The sequence below is a fragment of the Erinaceus europaeus genome, chromosome 7 (assembly GCF_950295315.1).
Source record: "Erinaceus europaeus chromosome 7, mEriEur2.1, whole genome shotgun sequence".
NCBI lineage: Eukaryota > Metazoa > Chordata > Mammalia > Eulipotyphla > Erinaceidae > Erinaceus > Erinaceus europaeus.
In genome coordinates this window covers 84419678-84437165 of record NC_080168.1, presented here as the reverse complement: position 1 = coordinate 84437165, position 17488 = coordinate 84419678, and the positions used below count along the sequence as shown (strand labels likewise).

At 39.9% G+C, this 17488-nt stretch overlaps 1 protein-coding gene across 1 annotated transcript in view; it reads right to left on the bottom strand.

Annotated features, from left to right (window-relative positions):
• The window catches only part of LOC103112195 (phosphatidylinositol 3,4,5-trisphosphate 3-phosphatase TPTE2-like), a 71370-nt gene extending 54550 nt beyond the window's left edge, over positions 1-16820 (bottom strand). The window contains exons 1-5 of the mRNA XM_060193516.1: positions 16369-16820; positions 14451-14546; positions 3421-3471; positions 1389-1451; positions 665-718 (exon numbers count right to left, since the gene is read on the bottom strand). Of these exons, the coding sequence (XP_060049499.1) occupies positions 665-718; positions 1389-1451; positions 3421-3471; positions 14451-14509 (227 nt within the window). The 5' untranslated portion in view covers positions 14510-14546; positions 16369-16820. The remainder of the gene's footprint in view (positions 1-664; positions 719-1388; positions 1452-3420; positions 3472-14450; positions 14547-16368) is intronic.
• Positions 16821-17488: the final 668 nt, after the last annotated feature.

The following is a 17488-nucleotide window of genomic DNA, read 5'->3' as shown; positions in this document are numbered from 1 at the left end:
AGGATGAAGATAAGGGGACTCTGCTCTCCAGCTCCATCAGCACCCAGAGAGAGAGAAGGAAAAGGAGAGGGACATATGGAGGTAGTTATTATGTCATGAGTGGCTTAGAGGGAAAGAGGAGTGAATCAGAAAAAGAAGGGGCAACTATGTATAAACATGGACAGATAGTTGTAGAGAAGATGGTTGGCCCATATCTACAACTTTAGGGGAACAGTGGTGGATTGCAGTGGGGAGAGTGAAGATTCAAAACTCTGGTGGTGGGAATGGTATGGATTCAAACCCCTGTCGACATGTAATTGTGTAATATAAAAAACTAAAAAATAAAATATGGATTTGCTGCTGAGGTCAACAGTTAAGAGATATTCATATTGGTTTAAAGTGGGCTTCTCATCCAATTTAACTGGTGCCCTTATACAAAGGGAACATTTGAATAATATGCACCGGTAATCTGATAGTTTGCTGAGAGTTCTGACTGTTAATCACCCAGCTCTGAGGAAGCATCTGTCTTCCAACCTTTTCTTATTTTAACCAAATAGATAAAATAATAGTAATAATAATAAATAGTAAAGTTTCAAATAGAAGTTGGCATTACTAATATTTCAGAAGCAGTATCTAAGAAACTCCAGTGTGTATGTGTGTGCGTTTGTTCAGAGATGTACCTCACCTGTCAATGGAAAATTCCTTACTGGTTACTGATGTCTCTTCATTCTGGTCAGAGCTGAAGGATGAAAATGTACATGATCAAACACCATATGACCACACTTTTTTTTTCCCCATTCAAAGTACCTACAAAAGAGTTATAGTCGGGGCCAGGCTTAGTCTAAGGAAGTGCTTTTTAAATTCCTGACCCATGAGGGAAACTTTTACAGGCCTGAGACTTTGATTACAACCATATAAAGCTACATTCCTTAGAAGAAAATGAAATCCTTACGCTGGTGCTTGCACTTCATGCCATGTGTGTTTAACCCATTGTGCTACCACCCGACACCCTTAATGTTTATTTTTATGAGCACCACTCATCTCTCCAGGTTATGGTAGTGCTGGGATTGAACCTAGTACCACTGGGGCCTCAAGTATGCAAAATCCTGTGCTCTGATATATCGAGCTATCATCCCTGGCACAGCTACCACCTTTTTTAATCTAATATATTCTCTCCTCCCTTGGTCCACTCTAATAGAATGTCATACACATTCTGATAGTTTACTGAGGACTCTGGCCATTCCTAGCATTCATAAACAGGTCAGTGTTCTCTATTTTTGATTTGTTCCTTCTTTTCCCACCAAGACCCAAAACAAAAAAAGTTATATACAAAAGTTAAGTAGCTATTATAGATGCTCACATTGTCCCCCCAAATATTCTCAAATGGTGTTCCCACTTAAAAGACTTACCTATTATTGATGTTTCCAAAAGGGGGCACCACTGCCATTTCTGGTAAAGCATCACCAACTCTGCTGAAGAACAACAAATATCAGACAAAGTGGAAGGACACAATGCTCTGCCTGAGTGGGAAGTTCAAGCAAGAAAAGTCAGTTCCACCATCCTATGGAGACACTACAGCAACAGCTTTGGGTTACTGAGGTGGGGCCTATAAGCCAACTGAAACAGGCAGATAGATAGATAGATAGATAGATAGATAGATAGATAGATAGATAGATAGATGGTGTTAAAGCAATCAAGAGAGGAGTAGCAATGATTAAACATCATTTCTTCTAATTTTCTCTACAGTTCTCTACAACATTGACAAATAAATTGGGGGGAAAGGAGGAGAAAGAGGTAGACAGGAGAGTATAGAGATGGGAAGTGAACACAGGTAACCATTGTGAAAGGACATGAAAGGAATAGAAAGGGAAAAATGTGAATTTCAATAGCAAGGGTCAGTGCCTGGCTGCTATTTAGTAGGACAGGTTAGGATCTACCTAAATGATGGTCACAAGAATTTCTCCTCCCTTCCTTTTTATTTATTTTTCCCCTTTTTCTTTTTTTGAGGCAGAGGGTGAGAGACACACAGAGACAGGAAGACAATTCAGCCCTGCTCCACCATTTGTGAAGCTTCCCCCCTACAGGTGGGAACCAAGGGGTTGAATCTGTGTTATCATGGAATAGTAATGTGTGCATTCTACTTGGTGTACCACCACCCAGCCCAGCTCCCTTTCAAGACTTTCTGAATTGAAAGTATAGAACATGATCAGAATAACTTTTCTTTCTGTAAATATTTCTTTAAAGACTTTATTTTCCTAAAACAGGTTTATTTTCTTTGTCTTAACTTTTATTGAAGTGACATTGGCTCACAAGACTGTATGCTGTAGAGGCACAATATCCTACATTTTCTTGTGTGTTACCACACTGCGCCCACCACTTAACAGCCCTACCATAACAGTCACTGGATTTTTTCCCCACTTTCCAACTCTTATCACCCATCCCTTTTGGTAGCCACAGTAGAACAAGTTCAGATTTATAGAAAAATTAACCAGAAAACACAAATTAACCAAAAACTCCCGCCTTTCTGCACTGTCTCCATTATTCATAATCTTCATACTTCTGATACATCTCTTAACTGACAAACCAATATTGATACATTATCGTTAAATAATGTCTACAGTTGACCCTAGAGTTCACTTTTTTGGTTGCACTGGCCTATTCGTATTGTCAAAGGTACAATGTCATCTATCTATGTATATAGCATTAGTCTGCATAGAGTTGCTCATCTGAAAGTTCCCAGAGCTCTACCAATTCATTCTTCTGGCATAATGCTAAATCCAGGAAACCACCGGTGCTTTTTGCTGTCTCTATAGTGTTACTGTTCCTACCAAGTCATTTGATTGATGCCTTTTAGTATTTTGCCTTTGCAAACTACCTTTTTTCACTTAGCAAGTGTCCATCTAAGGCCCCTCTATTTTTTCTATCATTTGATAATTCATTTTTTAAAATTTACTTAATATTTTTCCACTGCATATTGGTATCTCGGTTTACCTATGACATCTTGGTTGCTTCACTTGCTGGCAATTAGCAGTCAAACTGCTACCAATCTGCATATAGACTTGGAATTGAACTTTATTAGAAGCACAATTGCTGCATCATGTAAGACCATATGATAGCAAAGCTGAAGCCTATTTAACCATTCTTTCCTGTCGAAAGCTCCATGGTCCCCAAACTACAGCTACCTCTTCCTTGATCCAAGTGGGAATCTCTCTCCTCTCCTCTCTTGATCCACTTGGGCATTCTGGTAGGTTCTTAGGAGTTTGGGCTGTTAGCTACTAAGGGTAACAAGCAAACCATGAATAAGAACTCTCCTTGTTATGACCTGTTCTTTATTCCACCTAGACCTCAAAAGGAAGAAACTTCAAGTCTCTTTTGGAAACCTGTTATGGTCATGGATGTTCCCAATAGCTTTTACCATTCAGATTAGTCATATCAACTTACCCTTCATTGTCATGGTTGTTAGAGGATCTAACAGAAGAATCCATGACTCTGCTAAAGAGTAAACACCATGTGAAAGATTAATCAGACATTTGAAAAGGCAATTGTGTTTTATCTTTTGTTGCCTGACAAAATTTTAGGACACAAGGCAAAATCATGAAGAAACACAGGAACATTGCAGAAATAAAAGAAACAGTTGCATGGCACAGCATTGGGACCACTGAGCCCTAGTTGGACCAGTGTCTGTGTTTCTGTGTGACTGTGGATATGTGTGTAAGGAGAAACAGAGGAAGAGGGAAAGAGTAAAATCATACTAAAAATTCCCCCTTTCATAAAAAACATTATTTATTTCTTATACTCATCCATTCATGTCAAATGCTGTGCCAAAAATAAATCAGTATATCACAACAATCTAAGCAAACACATATCTGGAAGTGTATTACTTGAATAAAATCCTCCTCAAAGTAATACAGTTCCAAATTTTCATGGAAAATATTGAGTTCTTATTCCAGATAATAGAGACTCCTCTCCTAAGGGTAGGGACACAGAACCTTGGTGGGAAGTGTAGTGTGGAACTACACACTGTAGTCCTAGAATTTTGTAGGCAATTATTAATCACAAATAAAAATGGCTTGGGAAAAAAATCCTCCCTGAAAAAACTACAGAAATAAAAGTATAGATTCTAAGAAATAACTGTAGCAACACAAATTCTAGGAGACTCCAGAAAAGTGAGAGTTGGCTCCTAGCTGGGGGATGGACTGAAGAGCAGGATTACAGGGGGCAATCTTGAAGGGGATCAAGGGGACTGAAAAATTCAATTTCTGCTCTTGCCTGTCCTTGAGTTGCCTGAAGACAAGCACTGACTTCTCAATAGGAGCCAGGAGCAACAACCCATTTATGATACAGTTATTAAAGACTCAGGTAGTATCAGCTTAGCTTGGAAAAAAATAATCCTTAGGCAGGGGTAGATAGTATAATGGTTATGAGACTCTCATGCCTGAGGCTCCAAAGTTCCACGTTCAATCACCCATACCACCATAAGCCAGAGCTGAGCAGTGCTCTGGGAAAAAAATAAATAAATAAAATAAAAATTAAAAATAAATAAAAGAAAAAATAACCCTTGGTAATTGGGTGGTGGAGAGAACACTGGTAGAGAGAATACATTGCCATGTTCAAGGACCCAGGTTCAAGCCCCTATCCCCAGTGACAGGGTGCAATGATGGAGGAACTACAAGAGCAGTGCAGCAGGTGTGGGTGGGAGCTTGAATACTCTCCTCTCTGTCTTTGTCTCTCTCAGCCGCTAACAAAACAGAAAGAAAAAAAAATGGCTGCTAGGAGAAGTGGAGTTGTGCAGGCACTGAAAGCCAACAATAATCCCAGTGGCAAAAATATCCAATCCTGGATCATCCTCCCACCCCCATCATTAAGCCCCCAGTGACAACCAAGGGCAATTGCCTCTATCAGTATTGCTTTTACACAGGAGCTCCAGATGGCAAGGCCTGAACAGAGTGGTTGCCCTGCCATAGTGTTTCATGGTTCCTGAGCCATCTTGTCTCTAGACTCATCACCCCCTACCCCAAGTTAAATTCACTGAGAAAATATACTTTAATTTTTAGTGAGTCCTAGCTTTAAACAAAGATTGACTATATAATACCTCACCTGGGACAGAACACTTTTGAAAGGGACCAGGGCACTATTACTAATCTTGCTAACATCACAGATAGGTCATTCTGTGTAGACCTTCTTCCCTTTTCTCATGCACCTATCAGAAACGGGAGCCAAGAGCCACAGATAACACCAGGGTAGATGTCAGTAGTAAAAAAATAAAAATGAAAAATCATGGAGGAAAAATGCTCAAGAGAACAATCTTAAGCATAAAAATAAACTTGATGGGCCCAGTGGGGGCACATCTGGTTAAGTGCACATGTTACAGTGCACAAGGACACTAGTTTGAGCCCCCAGTCTCCACCTGCAGGGGAAAAGCTTCACAAGTGGTGAAGTAGTATTGCAGGTATCTCTCTATCTCTCTTCCTATCACCCCCTTCCCACTCAATTTATGGTTGTGTCTATCCAAAAAGTAAATAAATAAAAAATTTAAATAAAAAAATAAAATTGACTTCTGGAGGCAGGGCTATGGAGCAGCAGCAGCTTTGTTTCATTCCCCTCCTCTCCTGGGTCAACTAGGAATACCAAAAGAGACCACCTGGGACCAAAAAAGACAGGACTAGAACGACTTCAGGAACCCACCAAATCACTGGTGAGTGCAAACACATGTGACTCGTGAACAGAGAGAAGCCTAGGGAGAGATTAAGTGGCTGATAACAGTCCAGCAGTTTACCAGTTGAGACACCACCTCCAGTCTGTTTCACCAAGAAGGGGATGGCTGAAGGGAGGAGAGGACTCCCCTGAGATTCACCAAATGCAACTGTGAGTCTCCATTGCTACTGCTCTCAGAATCTGGAGGAGCAGCAGGGAGGCCCTGTGCTGACACCAGGGGACACAGAACTAACCAGGAAATTCAGGAGAAGATCTATACCTCAGTGGTGGCCTAGTGGTGGGGCTGTGAGAGTCTCTTTGCATAAACACTGGATTATCTCTGCCCCACCCTGCTTTATCTCTTGGTCAGGAGTCAGTGATTAAGCTAAGAAGCCTACATATAGTTTAAAAGCCCTCAGGCTCCCATAACCTACAGGGAAGAAAAAGAACAGAAGAGGCTTTTAACCCACTGAGTTCCAAATCAGAGATTAAAATACTATTGAAACAACTGTCAATTTCCACAACTGTGAACCCTTTAATTACCTTACTTAGACACAAGTCAACCCAGGCAAGAATGATCAGTAATTTGAAAAGTACTGAGAGAGGGACCTCATAACATACTATATAAAATGGTTAAACCAACAAGAAGAAATATTGGAGAAATGAACCAGGACAAGAATCCAGCTAAAAGCCCCCCAAAGGGTGAAGCACAAAATAATGAGTTCAACATCGAAACACTAGCTAAGGAAATAATCACAGGAGTGAGTAAAGAGTTTGAAAGAATTGTCATCAGAAATGCAGAAACAACAAATGAGACCCTGGAAGAAAACACTAATTATCTCAAGGTTATTAAAGAGCTGAAAGCTGAAATACCTGAGCAAGGACACAACTAGCTGAACAAGCTAAAACAGTAACAGAACAGGGTAACAAAACAAATGAACCACAGAAAACAGTAGAGGGGAGAGAGAATAGAATCAATGGGGCTGAAGACAGAATTAGCAAGATCGAGGATGAATTAGAGACAACTAAAAAAGAAGTAAGAGATCTCAAAAAGAGATTAAGAGATACTGAAAACAACAACAGAGACATCTGGGATGACTTTAAAAGAAATAATATACACATTATTGGCTTACAAGAGGAAGAAAGAATGGGAGGGGAAGAAAGCATTCTTCAGGACATAATAACTGAGAACTTCTCTAATCTAGACAACAGGTTCCAAACAGAATTAACCCAGACTTAAAGACACCAAGACACATCATATTTAAAGTGGAAAGGAGTAAGGACTGTCAGAGTCCTGATGAGGACCCTACTTCTCAATCCAATCGAGTCAGTTGACCCACTCTGTTGCACACCAGAGGAGGGGTCTGAAGGGGTCGGACCAAGGGCAGCAGGGGTGAGTATGAGCTGAGGGTCTGTCCCTGTGGGTCTCAGCAAGAGACAAAGACAAGGATCACCCCAGGACATTATTTGCCTATGAATAGTGCATTTATTGTATGGCAAGCAAGGGTTTTTATAGGTTGGGGTAGAGGGGAGAGCAGGGCAGCTATGGCCTTGGCTTATATGGTCAGGAATGTTAAGGGAGGAGGGGGCCACAGGGGGTTTTCAGAGACAATTACTTGTTTATATCACATATGGTCAGGAGCGTGGGAAAAAGGAAATGGTGAGGGTCTTTCCAGTAACTGTTGGGTAAGTGGACCAACTGGTTTGAGAACAAGGAAGTGAACTGTTGTGCTAACATAGAGAGGATGTGGGGCCCATGTGGGCAGGGGATACTGACAGGGGGACTAAACCTGGAAAGCCAAGACCCTCTCCTACTTGACCCTGAGGTGGAGGAGACTGACGAGATGGCTGTACTTTCAGGCACCCGTTTTTCCATAGGTGGTCCACACGATGCTCAACCTCAACCTCACAATTCCCCACAAAGTATAAAAAAAAAGGATCCTTAAGGCTGCAGGGGGAAAAAAAAAGAGTCACCTACAGAGGAAAACCTATAAGATTAGCATCAGACTTCTCCACACAAACACTACAGGCCAGAAGAGAATGGCAAGACAGCTATCGAGTGCTCAATGAGAAAGGCTTTCAACCAAGACTACTGTATCCTGCTAGACTGTCATTCAGACTAGATGGAGGCTTAAAAACCTTCTCAGACAAGCAACAGTTGAAAGAATCAACTATCACCAAGTGTGCCCTGAAAGAAGTTCTGAAAGGTCTCCTATAAATAATCAGACCACGAGAAATAGGATATATATCAGAACACTCTAAAACTCTACAAGAATGGCATTAAAACATCTTTAATCTTTGATATCAATAAATTTCAATGGCCTGAATTCACCTATTAAAAGGCACAGAGTAGGAAGATAGATCAGAAAACACAACCCAACAATATTCTGTCTACAGGAAAACACTTAAACAAGACAAACATAGACTCAAAATGAAAGGATGGAAAACTATCATACAGGCCAATGACCCACAAAAAAGGGCAGGAACAGCTATTCTCATATCTGACACAATAGACTTTAAAATAAATAAAATTTAAAAAGATAGTGATGGACACTACTTAATGCTCAGTGGATCATTCAGTCAAGAGGACTTAACAATTATTAACATCTATGCACCCAATGAGAAGCCATCTAAATACATCAACATGTACTGAAAGAGCTATAGCAATATATTAACAGCAACACAGTCATAGTAGGGGACTTCAACACCTCACTCTCTCAACTCGATAGATCATCCAGGCAGAAAATCAATAAAGACATGAGGGAGCTAAATGAGGAGATAGATAAACTAGAACTATTGGACATTTTCAGAGTCATTCATCTCAGGAAACTGGAATGCACATTATACTCAAGTCCACATGGGTAATTCTCAAGGATAGATCATATGTTAGGCCACAAAGACAGAATCGGCAAATTCAAAAGCATTGAAATCATCCCAAGCATCTTCTCAGACCACAGTGGAATTAAACTAATACTTAACAATCAACAAAAGATTAGTAATACTCCCAAAATGTGGAAGTTCAACAATACACTCCTTAAAAACTACTGGGTCAAAAAGGAAATAAAGGAAGAAATCAAAATGTTTTGAGAGTTCAATGAAAATGAAGACACAGGCTATCAAAATATTTGGGACACAGCTAAGGCAGTACTGAGAGGGAAGTTCATAGCTATACAAGCACACATTAGGAAACAACAAAAAACACAAATAAACAGCCTGATTGCACATCTTAAAAACCTAGAAGAAGAACAAAGGAACTCTAAAGCAACCAGAAGGAAATAAATCATTAAAGTTAGGGCAGAAATAAATACCACTGAAAATAAGAAAACCATACAAAAGATCAATGAAAGTAAATGTTATTTCTTCAAAAGAGTGAACAAAATTGACAAACCTTTAGCCAGACTCACAAAACAAAAAAGGGAGAACACCCAAATAAATAGGATCATAAATGAAAGAGGAGATATCACAACAGACACCACAGAAATTCAACATATCATGCGAGGTTTCTATGAACAACTGTATGCCACCAAGCTTGAGAACCTGGAAGAAAAGGATGATCTCCTAGATAACTACAAACTTCCAAAATTAAATAAAGAGGAACTAGATAACATGAACAGGCCCATCACAGCTAATGAAATTGAAACAGTTATCAAAAATCTCTCCAAAAATAAAAGTCCTGGACCAGATGGTTTTACAAATGAATTCTACAAAACCTTCAGAGAAGAATACCTCTATTTTTAAAAGTCTTCCAGAAGATTGAAGGCACTGGAATACTCCCTTACAACTTCTAAGAAGCCAGCATCACTTTGATACCAAAAGCAGACAGGGACACAACCAAAAAAGAAAACTACAGACCAATATCTCTGATAAACATAGATGCTAAAATATTGAACAAAATTCTAGCCAACCGGATACAGTAGTATATTAAAAAGATTGTTCATCATGACCAAGTGGGATTTTTCCCAGGCATGCAAGGTTGGTTTAATATATGTAAATCAATCAACATGATCCACCACATCAAAAAAAGCAAGACCAAAAAACACATGGTCATATCAATAGATGCAGAGAAAGCCTTTGACAAAATACAACATCCCTTTATGATCAAAACACTACAAAACATAGGAATAGGTGGCAAATTCCTGAAGATAGTGGAGTCTATATATAGCAAACCTACAGACAACATCATACTCAATGGTGAAAAACTAGAAGCATTTCCCCTATTACTATTCAACATAGTGTTGGAAGTTCTTCCCATAGCAATCAGGCAGGAGCAAGGAATTAAAGGCACACAGATTGGAAGAGAAGAAGTCAAACTCCCTATTTGCAGATGACATGATAGTATACACAGAAAAATCTAAGGAATCCAGCAAGAAGCGTTTGGAAATCATCAGGCATACAGTAAGGTGTCAGGCTACAAAATTAACATTCAAAAGTCAGTGTCATTCCTCTACGCAAACACTAAGTTAGAAGAAATTGAAATCCAGAAATGAATTCCTTTTACTATAGCAACAAAAACAATCAAATATCTAGGAGTAAACCTAACCAAAGAAGTGAAAGACTTGCATACTGAAAATTATGAGTCACTACTCAAGGAAATTGAAAAAAGACACAAAGAAGTGGAAAGATATTCCATGTCCATGGGTTGGAATAATTAACATCATCAAAATAAATATACTACCCAGAGCCATCTACAAATTTAATGCTATTGCTATCAAGATCCCAACCCCATTTTTTAGGAGAATAGAACAAATGCTATAAATGTTTATCTGGAACCAGAAAAGACCTAGAATTGCCAAAACAATCTTGAGAAGAAAGAACAGAATGGGAGGCATCACACTCCCAGATCTCAAACTGTATTATAGGGCCGTTGTCATCAAAACTGTTTGTAACTGGAACATGAATAGACACACTGACCAGTAGAATAGAATTGAGAGCCCAGAAGTAAGCTCCCACACCAATGGACAGCTAAGATTTGACAAAGGTGCCCAGACTATTCAATGGAGAAAGTAGAGTCTCTTCAATAAATGGTGTTGGGGAAAATGGGTTGAAGCATGCAGAAGAATGAATCTGAACCACTATATTTCACCAAATACAAAAGTAAATTCCAAGTGGATCAAGGACATGGATTTTAGACCAGAAAGTATCAGATACTTAGAGGAAAATATTGGCAGAACTCTTTGCCGCATACATTTTAAGGACATCTTCAATGAAATGAATCCAATTACAAAGAAGACTAATGCAGGCATAAACCTATGGGACTACATGAAAATAAAAAGTTTATGCACAGCTAAAGAAACCACTACCCAAACAAAGAGACCCCTCACAGAATGGGAGAAGATATTTACATGCCATACATCAGATAAGAGTTTAATAACCAACATATATAAAGAGCTTGCCAAATTCAACAACATGAAAACAAATAACCCAATCCAAAAATGGGGGGAGGACATGGACAGAATATTCACCACAGAAGAGATCCAAAAGGCAGAGAAACACATGAAAAAATGCTCCAAGTCTCTGATTGTCAGAGAAATGCAAATAAAGACAACAACGAATACCACTTCACTCCCGTGAGAATGTCATACATCAGAAAAGGTAACAGCAGCAAATGCTAGACAGGTTGTGAGGTCAAAGGAACCCTCCTGCACTGCTGGTGGGAATGTAAATTGGTCCAACCTCTGTGGAGAACAGTCTGGAGAACTCTCAGAAGGCTAGAAATGGACCTACCCTATGATACTGCAATTCCTTTCCTGGGGATATATCCTAAGGAACCCAACACACCCATCCAAAAAGATCTGTGTACACATATGTTCTTAGCCACAAAATTTGTAATAGCCAAAACTTGGAAGCAACCCAGGTGTCCAACAACAGATGAGTGGCTGAGCAAGTTGTGGTATATATATACACAATAGAATACTACTCAGCTATAAAAAATGGTGACTTCACCGTTTTCAGCTGATCTTAGATGGACCTTGAAAAATTCATGTCAGAATTTTTCAAAAGTCAGAAACAGAAGGATGAATATTGGATGATCTCACTCTCAGGCAGAAGTTGAAAAACAAAATCAGAAGAGAAAACACAAGTAGAACATGAACTGGAATTGGTGTATCGCACCAAAGTAAAAGACTCTGAACACAGGTCCAAGAAATATGACAGAGGACCTAGTGGGGGTTGTATTGTTATATGGAAAACTGGGAAATGTTATGCATGTACAAACTATTATATTTACTGTCGAATTTATAACATTAACTCCCCAATAAAGAAATAATAAAAAAATAAAAATAAATAAAATAAAATAAAATTGATGAGGCCCAGAGAAATAGCCTTCTTGGATAGTGTGCTGTTTTGCCATGTGCATGACCTAGGTTCAGGGAAGCCAGTCCCCACCACAGTGAAGGAAGCTTTAGTCTCTTTCACTCTTTCTACCTCTCTTATCTAGAAAATAAATAAGTAAGTAAATAAATAATTGTTGAACTGAAGAACAGACTCATGGGATAGTCATTGAGATAATGAAACTAGAGTGAGAGTGAAAATGAAACTAGAGTTGAAAGACTGAGAATTATCCAGCAAATAGTAGGAAAGAATTTAAAGAACAAGAACATACAAAAGAAAAACCAATTGAGATAGCACAACGGTTATGCAAATGACTTCATGCCTCTGGCTCTGAGGTTTCAGGTTCAGTATGGACAAATGTCCGAGGTGAGGAGTACTCTGGTTTCTCTGTATCTCTGTCATTGAATGAATGAATGAATGAATGAATGAATGAATGAATGAATGAATAAATAAATAAATAAATAAAGGAGTCGGGTGGTGGCTAAGCAGGTCAAGCGTACACGGCACAAAGCCCAAAGACCAGCATAAGGATCCCAGTTCGAGCCTCCTGCTCCCCACCTGCAGGAGAGTCTCTTCACAGGCGATGAAGCAGGTCTGCAGGTGTCTATCTTTCTCTCCCCCTCTCTGTCTTCCCCTCCTCTCTCCATTTCTCTCTGTCCTATCCACCAACAACGACATCAATAACCACAAGAACGTTAAACAACAAGGGGAACAAAAGGGAAAATAAATAAATAAATAAATAAATAAATAGTAAATAAATAAATAAAATATTAGAAGAAGAAAAAGCCGGGAGTAGGGCGGTAGTGCAGCTGGTTAAGCCCACGTGGCATAAAGCGCAAGGATCTGGGTTCCAGCCCCCAGCTTCCCACCTGTGGAGGAGTCACTTCACAAGTGGTGAAGCAGGTCTGCAGGTGTCTGTCTTTCTCTCCCCCTCTCTTCCCCTCCTCTCTTAATTCTCTCTACCCTATCCAACGATGACACCACCACCACCAACAATAATAACTACAACAATAATAACAACAAGGGCAACAAAAGGGAATCAATAAATAAATATTTAAAAAGACTTAAAGAAAAAAAAAAGAAAGCCAACTGACAGGGAATATAAGAAAAAGTTATCTGGGGGTCGGCTGGTAGCCAGCAAGTTAAGCGCGCATGCGGGAAGTGCAAGGACTGGAGTAAGAATCCCAGTTCCAGACCCTGGTTGCCCGCCTGCAGTGGGGGTGGGGGGAGTCGCTTCACAAGCGGTGAAGCAGGTCTGCAGGTGGCTATCTTTCTCTCCGCCTCTCTGTCTTCCCCTCCTCTCTCCATTTCTCTCTGTCCTATCCAGCAACAGCATCAATAACAACAACAATAACAATGATAAAACAACAAGGGCAACAAAAGGGGAAAAAGTAGCCTCCAAAATAGTCTCCAGGAGCAGTGGATTCATGGTGCAGGCAGGCATCCAGCCCAGCAATAACCCTGAAGGCAAAACAAAACAAAACAAAACAAAACGAAAAAAACAGATATCTAATGTCTGGATTACAAGCATGTACAAATACATTTAAAAAAAGAAAGGTACGAAGAAACGCTTGTAAAATAAGGATATGGGGCCGGGTGGTGGTGCACCTGGTTGAACACACATGTTAAAATGCCCAAGGACGTAGGTTCAAGCCCCTGGTCCCCTCTGCAGGAGGGATGCTTCACAAGTGGTGAAGCAGGTCTGCAGGTGTCTCTTTTCTTCTCTATCTCCCTCTTCTCAGTTTCCCTCTGTCTCTATCCAATAAGTAATAGTAAGATTTTATTTTAAGGAATAAAAGAAAAAGAGGTTAGGTTTTCCAGGATTAAAGAAGTCACATCACAGAAATGTTATCTCACCTAACAGACACTTAAAAAGTACTTACTAAATGTCAAGGATTCTTGATGTGTCACAAATATTAGTTCAACTGATCCTGATTAGAACCCCTGAAACAGTATCACTAATAAGTTAGCAATTAACAGATCCTGAATAGTTGTGTATTTCCCACACTCATCCTGTTGACTTACAAATCATTAGTCTTCCTAATAAAAACCCACATGTGATTTCCACTGTGGTGATTAATAACATCTCAGGTCTTGAGATGGGACAACTGAAGCAGCATCTCAGGAGAATGGATCCCACCCCGAGAAAGTTTAGCCTCCATTAGTCAACCAGCCACCCTCAAGAGTAGAAGTTTAACACAGACCTGGCTGGGTTGTGCATGTTGCTATGTACACACTGCCTAGGCTGAGGCATCTTTAAGGAAGTTAGAAGCATTGTCTTAGGTCTTCAAACTATGACTGCCAAATTTCACCTGCATACACCTTAGAATGTATACATACGTAAGAGGGTACACACATGCATTCCCTATCCTATTCACTAAGGGTGGGAATTATGTTGAAAGATATATTTAAGCTTTCAGCTATTATATTTGAGAATTGTCACTTACTTATTATGTTTTCGATGCATTACCAAGAGAGGTAGTGGCTTTTTCCTAGATTGCTTCATTGTATTAGCATGTATTTCAATCCAATCTGCAGTTAGTCTAAGAAAAGGAAAGACACACATGAATTTTATGCTCAATGGATTTAAAAACACACAATACCCTATAATTCTCCCCATTAGAGTCACACACAAAACTTATTGGCCACAGATTAATATTTCTTGAATCCACACATTTATATAATATTTACTGCTGTGAAGTTTGATCAGGCCTGTCAGACACATTCTGTTTTGACAAATATTTTAGTTCACACAGTAGAGGAAACATCTTTCCTTAATACTGAATAAAAAGTTTAGCTCAACTATGGAACACTCTAAAAATTACCCAACTATTTTATAGGACCCTGACAGTGAGACAAAACCTGTTTCAAACCACTTTCAAGCCAAACATAGTGATTTTTGACATTTCCATGCTATAACGGTCTATAAAGTATACCAGAGGTACAGGAAGGTAAGAGCTGTGCCCCACCCCCACCCCCACGATTTCACAGAGTTGATTTCTGTTGTACAAGAAAACAGAAAGTCCCTGGAGAACAGAAAAAACACTGCCAAAACTCCAAGTTCATAGCTGCATTATTCACAATAGCCAAAATATGGAAGTGGCCTAAATGCCCATTAACAGATGAATGGATAACGAAGTTGTGAGACATATTCTCAATGGAGTACTACTTGGCAATTTAAAAAGATGGTATTGTGTCCTTTGGGAAAAAGTGGATGGGACCAGAGGTGACAATCCTTAGTGAAATAAGTAAGGAAGTGAAGAACAACTATTAGTTGCTTTTACTCATATGTGGAATATAGAGAGTTGAAGCATATGAACTAGAAAAAGAGAGAGAGAGAGAGGTCAACCCATCTCTTAAGACTTTGTGAGAACTATGGTGGTTATTGTTGGGGGTGGGAAGCACAGAACTTTGGTGGGGCTAGTGTTGTGGAACTATACCCCTATTGTCTTACGATTTTGTAAATCACTAATAAAAAGATATGTTGCCTAGTTAACAAATAATGAGTTCTACGTTGAGGAAGTCAGAAAGCCTGCAACAAATTCTGGACAAGGGGTGAAAAAAAATTTTTTTCTTCAAAAATAGTCTGATTTGAGTATAAATGCTGATTCTGATTTTTGGGTTTGGAGTTCCAGCCACCTGTAAATCCAGTGCATTCTAGATACACCCCTTCCTGTGAGGTGGAGTAGGAATTCCAAAGTTGCAGAGTAGGAGTGAGCTCCAGACCACTGAGCACTGGATGAAACTTCCCAGAGTCCCAAGACCCCGTCCTGCCCCTGCTCAGCACTCTTCACCTCCGGTCCCTTACTCCAAACTTACTGGAATTGTCGCCTCCATGCAATAACCCCTTCCCAACAAAGCTTGAATTCACTGACCTTCAAAATGAACTGCTTTTATGGAATGGAGGCGGCCCTCCTAGCTGCTTTCCAAGAGGGGTTGGAGCTCTCAAGGAACACAGAATACACCAGTCTTGGGGGTGTGTGGGGGGGGTAACAATCGATACCCTGTACAGTTTTTTCTAAGTGGGAGCAAAATTTACTCGGCATCCTCATAGCACTTGACTCTTAAGATGTCTTTACCTTTCTTTCATTGTTTAAATATTTTCCTTTCCCCCAAATCAAGTCCCATTATAAGCCCGACCTTGGCCCAATTCCCAGTCAGCAAGGAGTGACTACCATCCAGTCCCCTTTTCCTCCTACCATCTCTCCCCTCCCCTCCACCCACTTCCTTTCTCCTGAGGACTAGGGGAGGGTCCCCAGAAAGGAATCAAGTAGTGCTCCACTCATCTGAGTACTGAAGGACTGACCCCCCCAACTCTGCTTCTACTCTCCCACTTCCTACCTCCCTCCCCTTCCGTGTCCTTACTCTAAAATGTTACTCTTCCAGTTCTGGTAGGCTCAGAGGGCAATATTAGCAGGCACAAAGGATAGAGGTTGAGACAGGACACCCTAGCTCAGAGGCCCCAGGGCCATGTCTCACTACTGAAATTAAAAATTAGAAAAAAAAAAAAAAAGAAAAGAAAAGAAAAAAAGAACTCATCTGTGATGAACATTCCAGGTAGGTCTGACATCATAATGGAATGGTTCCACAACACACAGTGTCTTAAAAAAAAAAAAAAGGCAGGGACTGGGGGGCGGCGTACTTGGTAAAGCACACATGAGCAAGAACCTTGGTTCAAGGCCCTGGGGGGCGGCGTACTTGGTAAAGCACACATACATGAGCAAGAACCTTGGTTCAAGGCCCTGGTTCCCACCTGCAGGAAGGAAGCTTCAGGAGAGGTGATGCACTTTTGCAGATGTCTCTCTTTCTCCCTCTCTATCTCCTTCTCTCCTCTTAATATCTGAGTGTCTCTAGTCGATAAGTAAACAATATATATTTTTAAATTAAATTAAAAAACTAAAGGACCTCCTTTAAGTAGGGGGGGTGGAGTAAAAGGGTGGAGAGTATTGAGACAAAAGTTTCTAGGATATTACTATTATATTGTTATTATTCTTTTGTTTCTTTTCTTCTGCATCTAATGGAGATGATGTTTCTGACATATTCTTAAATTCTGGAATAAGTTTACACTGAGCTTTCTGGCTTCCCATGTAGTTTGGAGAGAATGACCATGAAGGGTTAAATGTTTTCTGGCTAGTGCTAAGTTGAACTAAAACAGCAAGAGGACTCAGAGAAGACAAACTTACTTTGTTGAAGCTATCATTTCAGAAGATTAAGAGGCAATAGGCAAACATTTGTAAAAGTAAAATACACCTTGATTCTTGGTAAAGTCATTCTGAAAGTCAGAAACAAATGCCAAGCAAAAGAAAACAAATATGGAGAAAGAATTCTAAAAATGTAGGCACTAGAAATTTCTGTTTGCAAGGACCCAGATTCAAGCCCCTAGTCCCCACCTTCTGGGGGAAAACTTCACAAGTGGTAAAGCAGGGCTGCAGGTGTCTATCTCTTTCCCTCTCTATCTCCCTTTCCCCTCTCAGTTTCTTTTTTT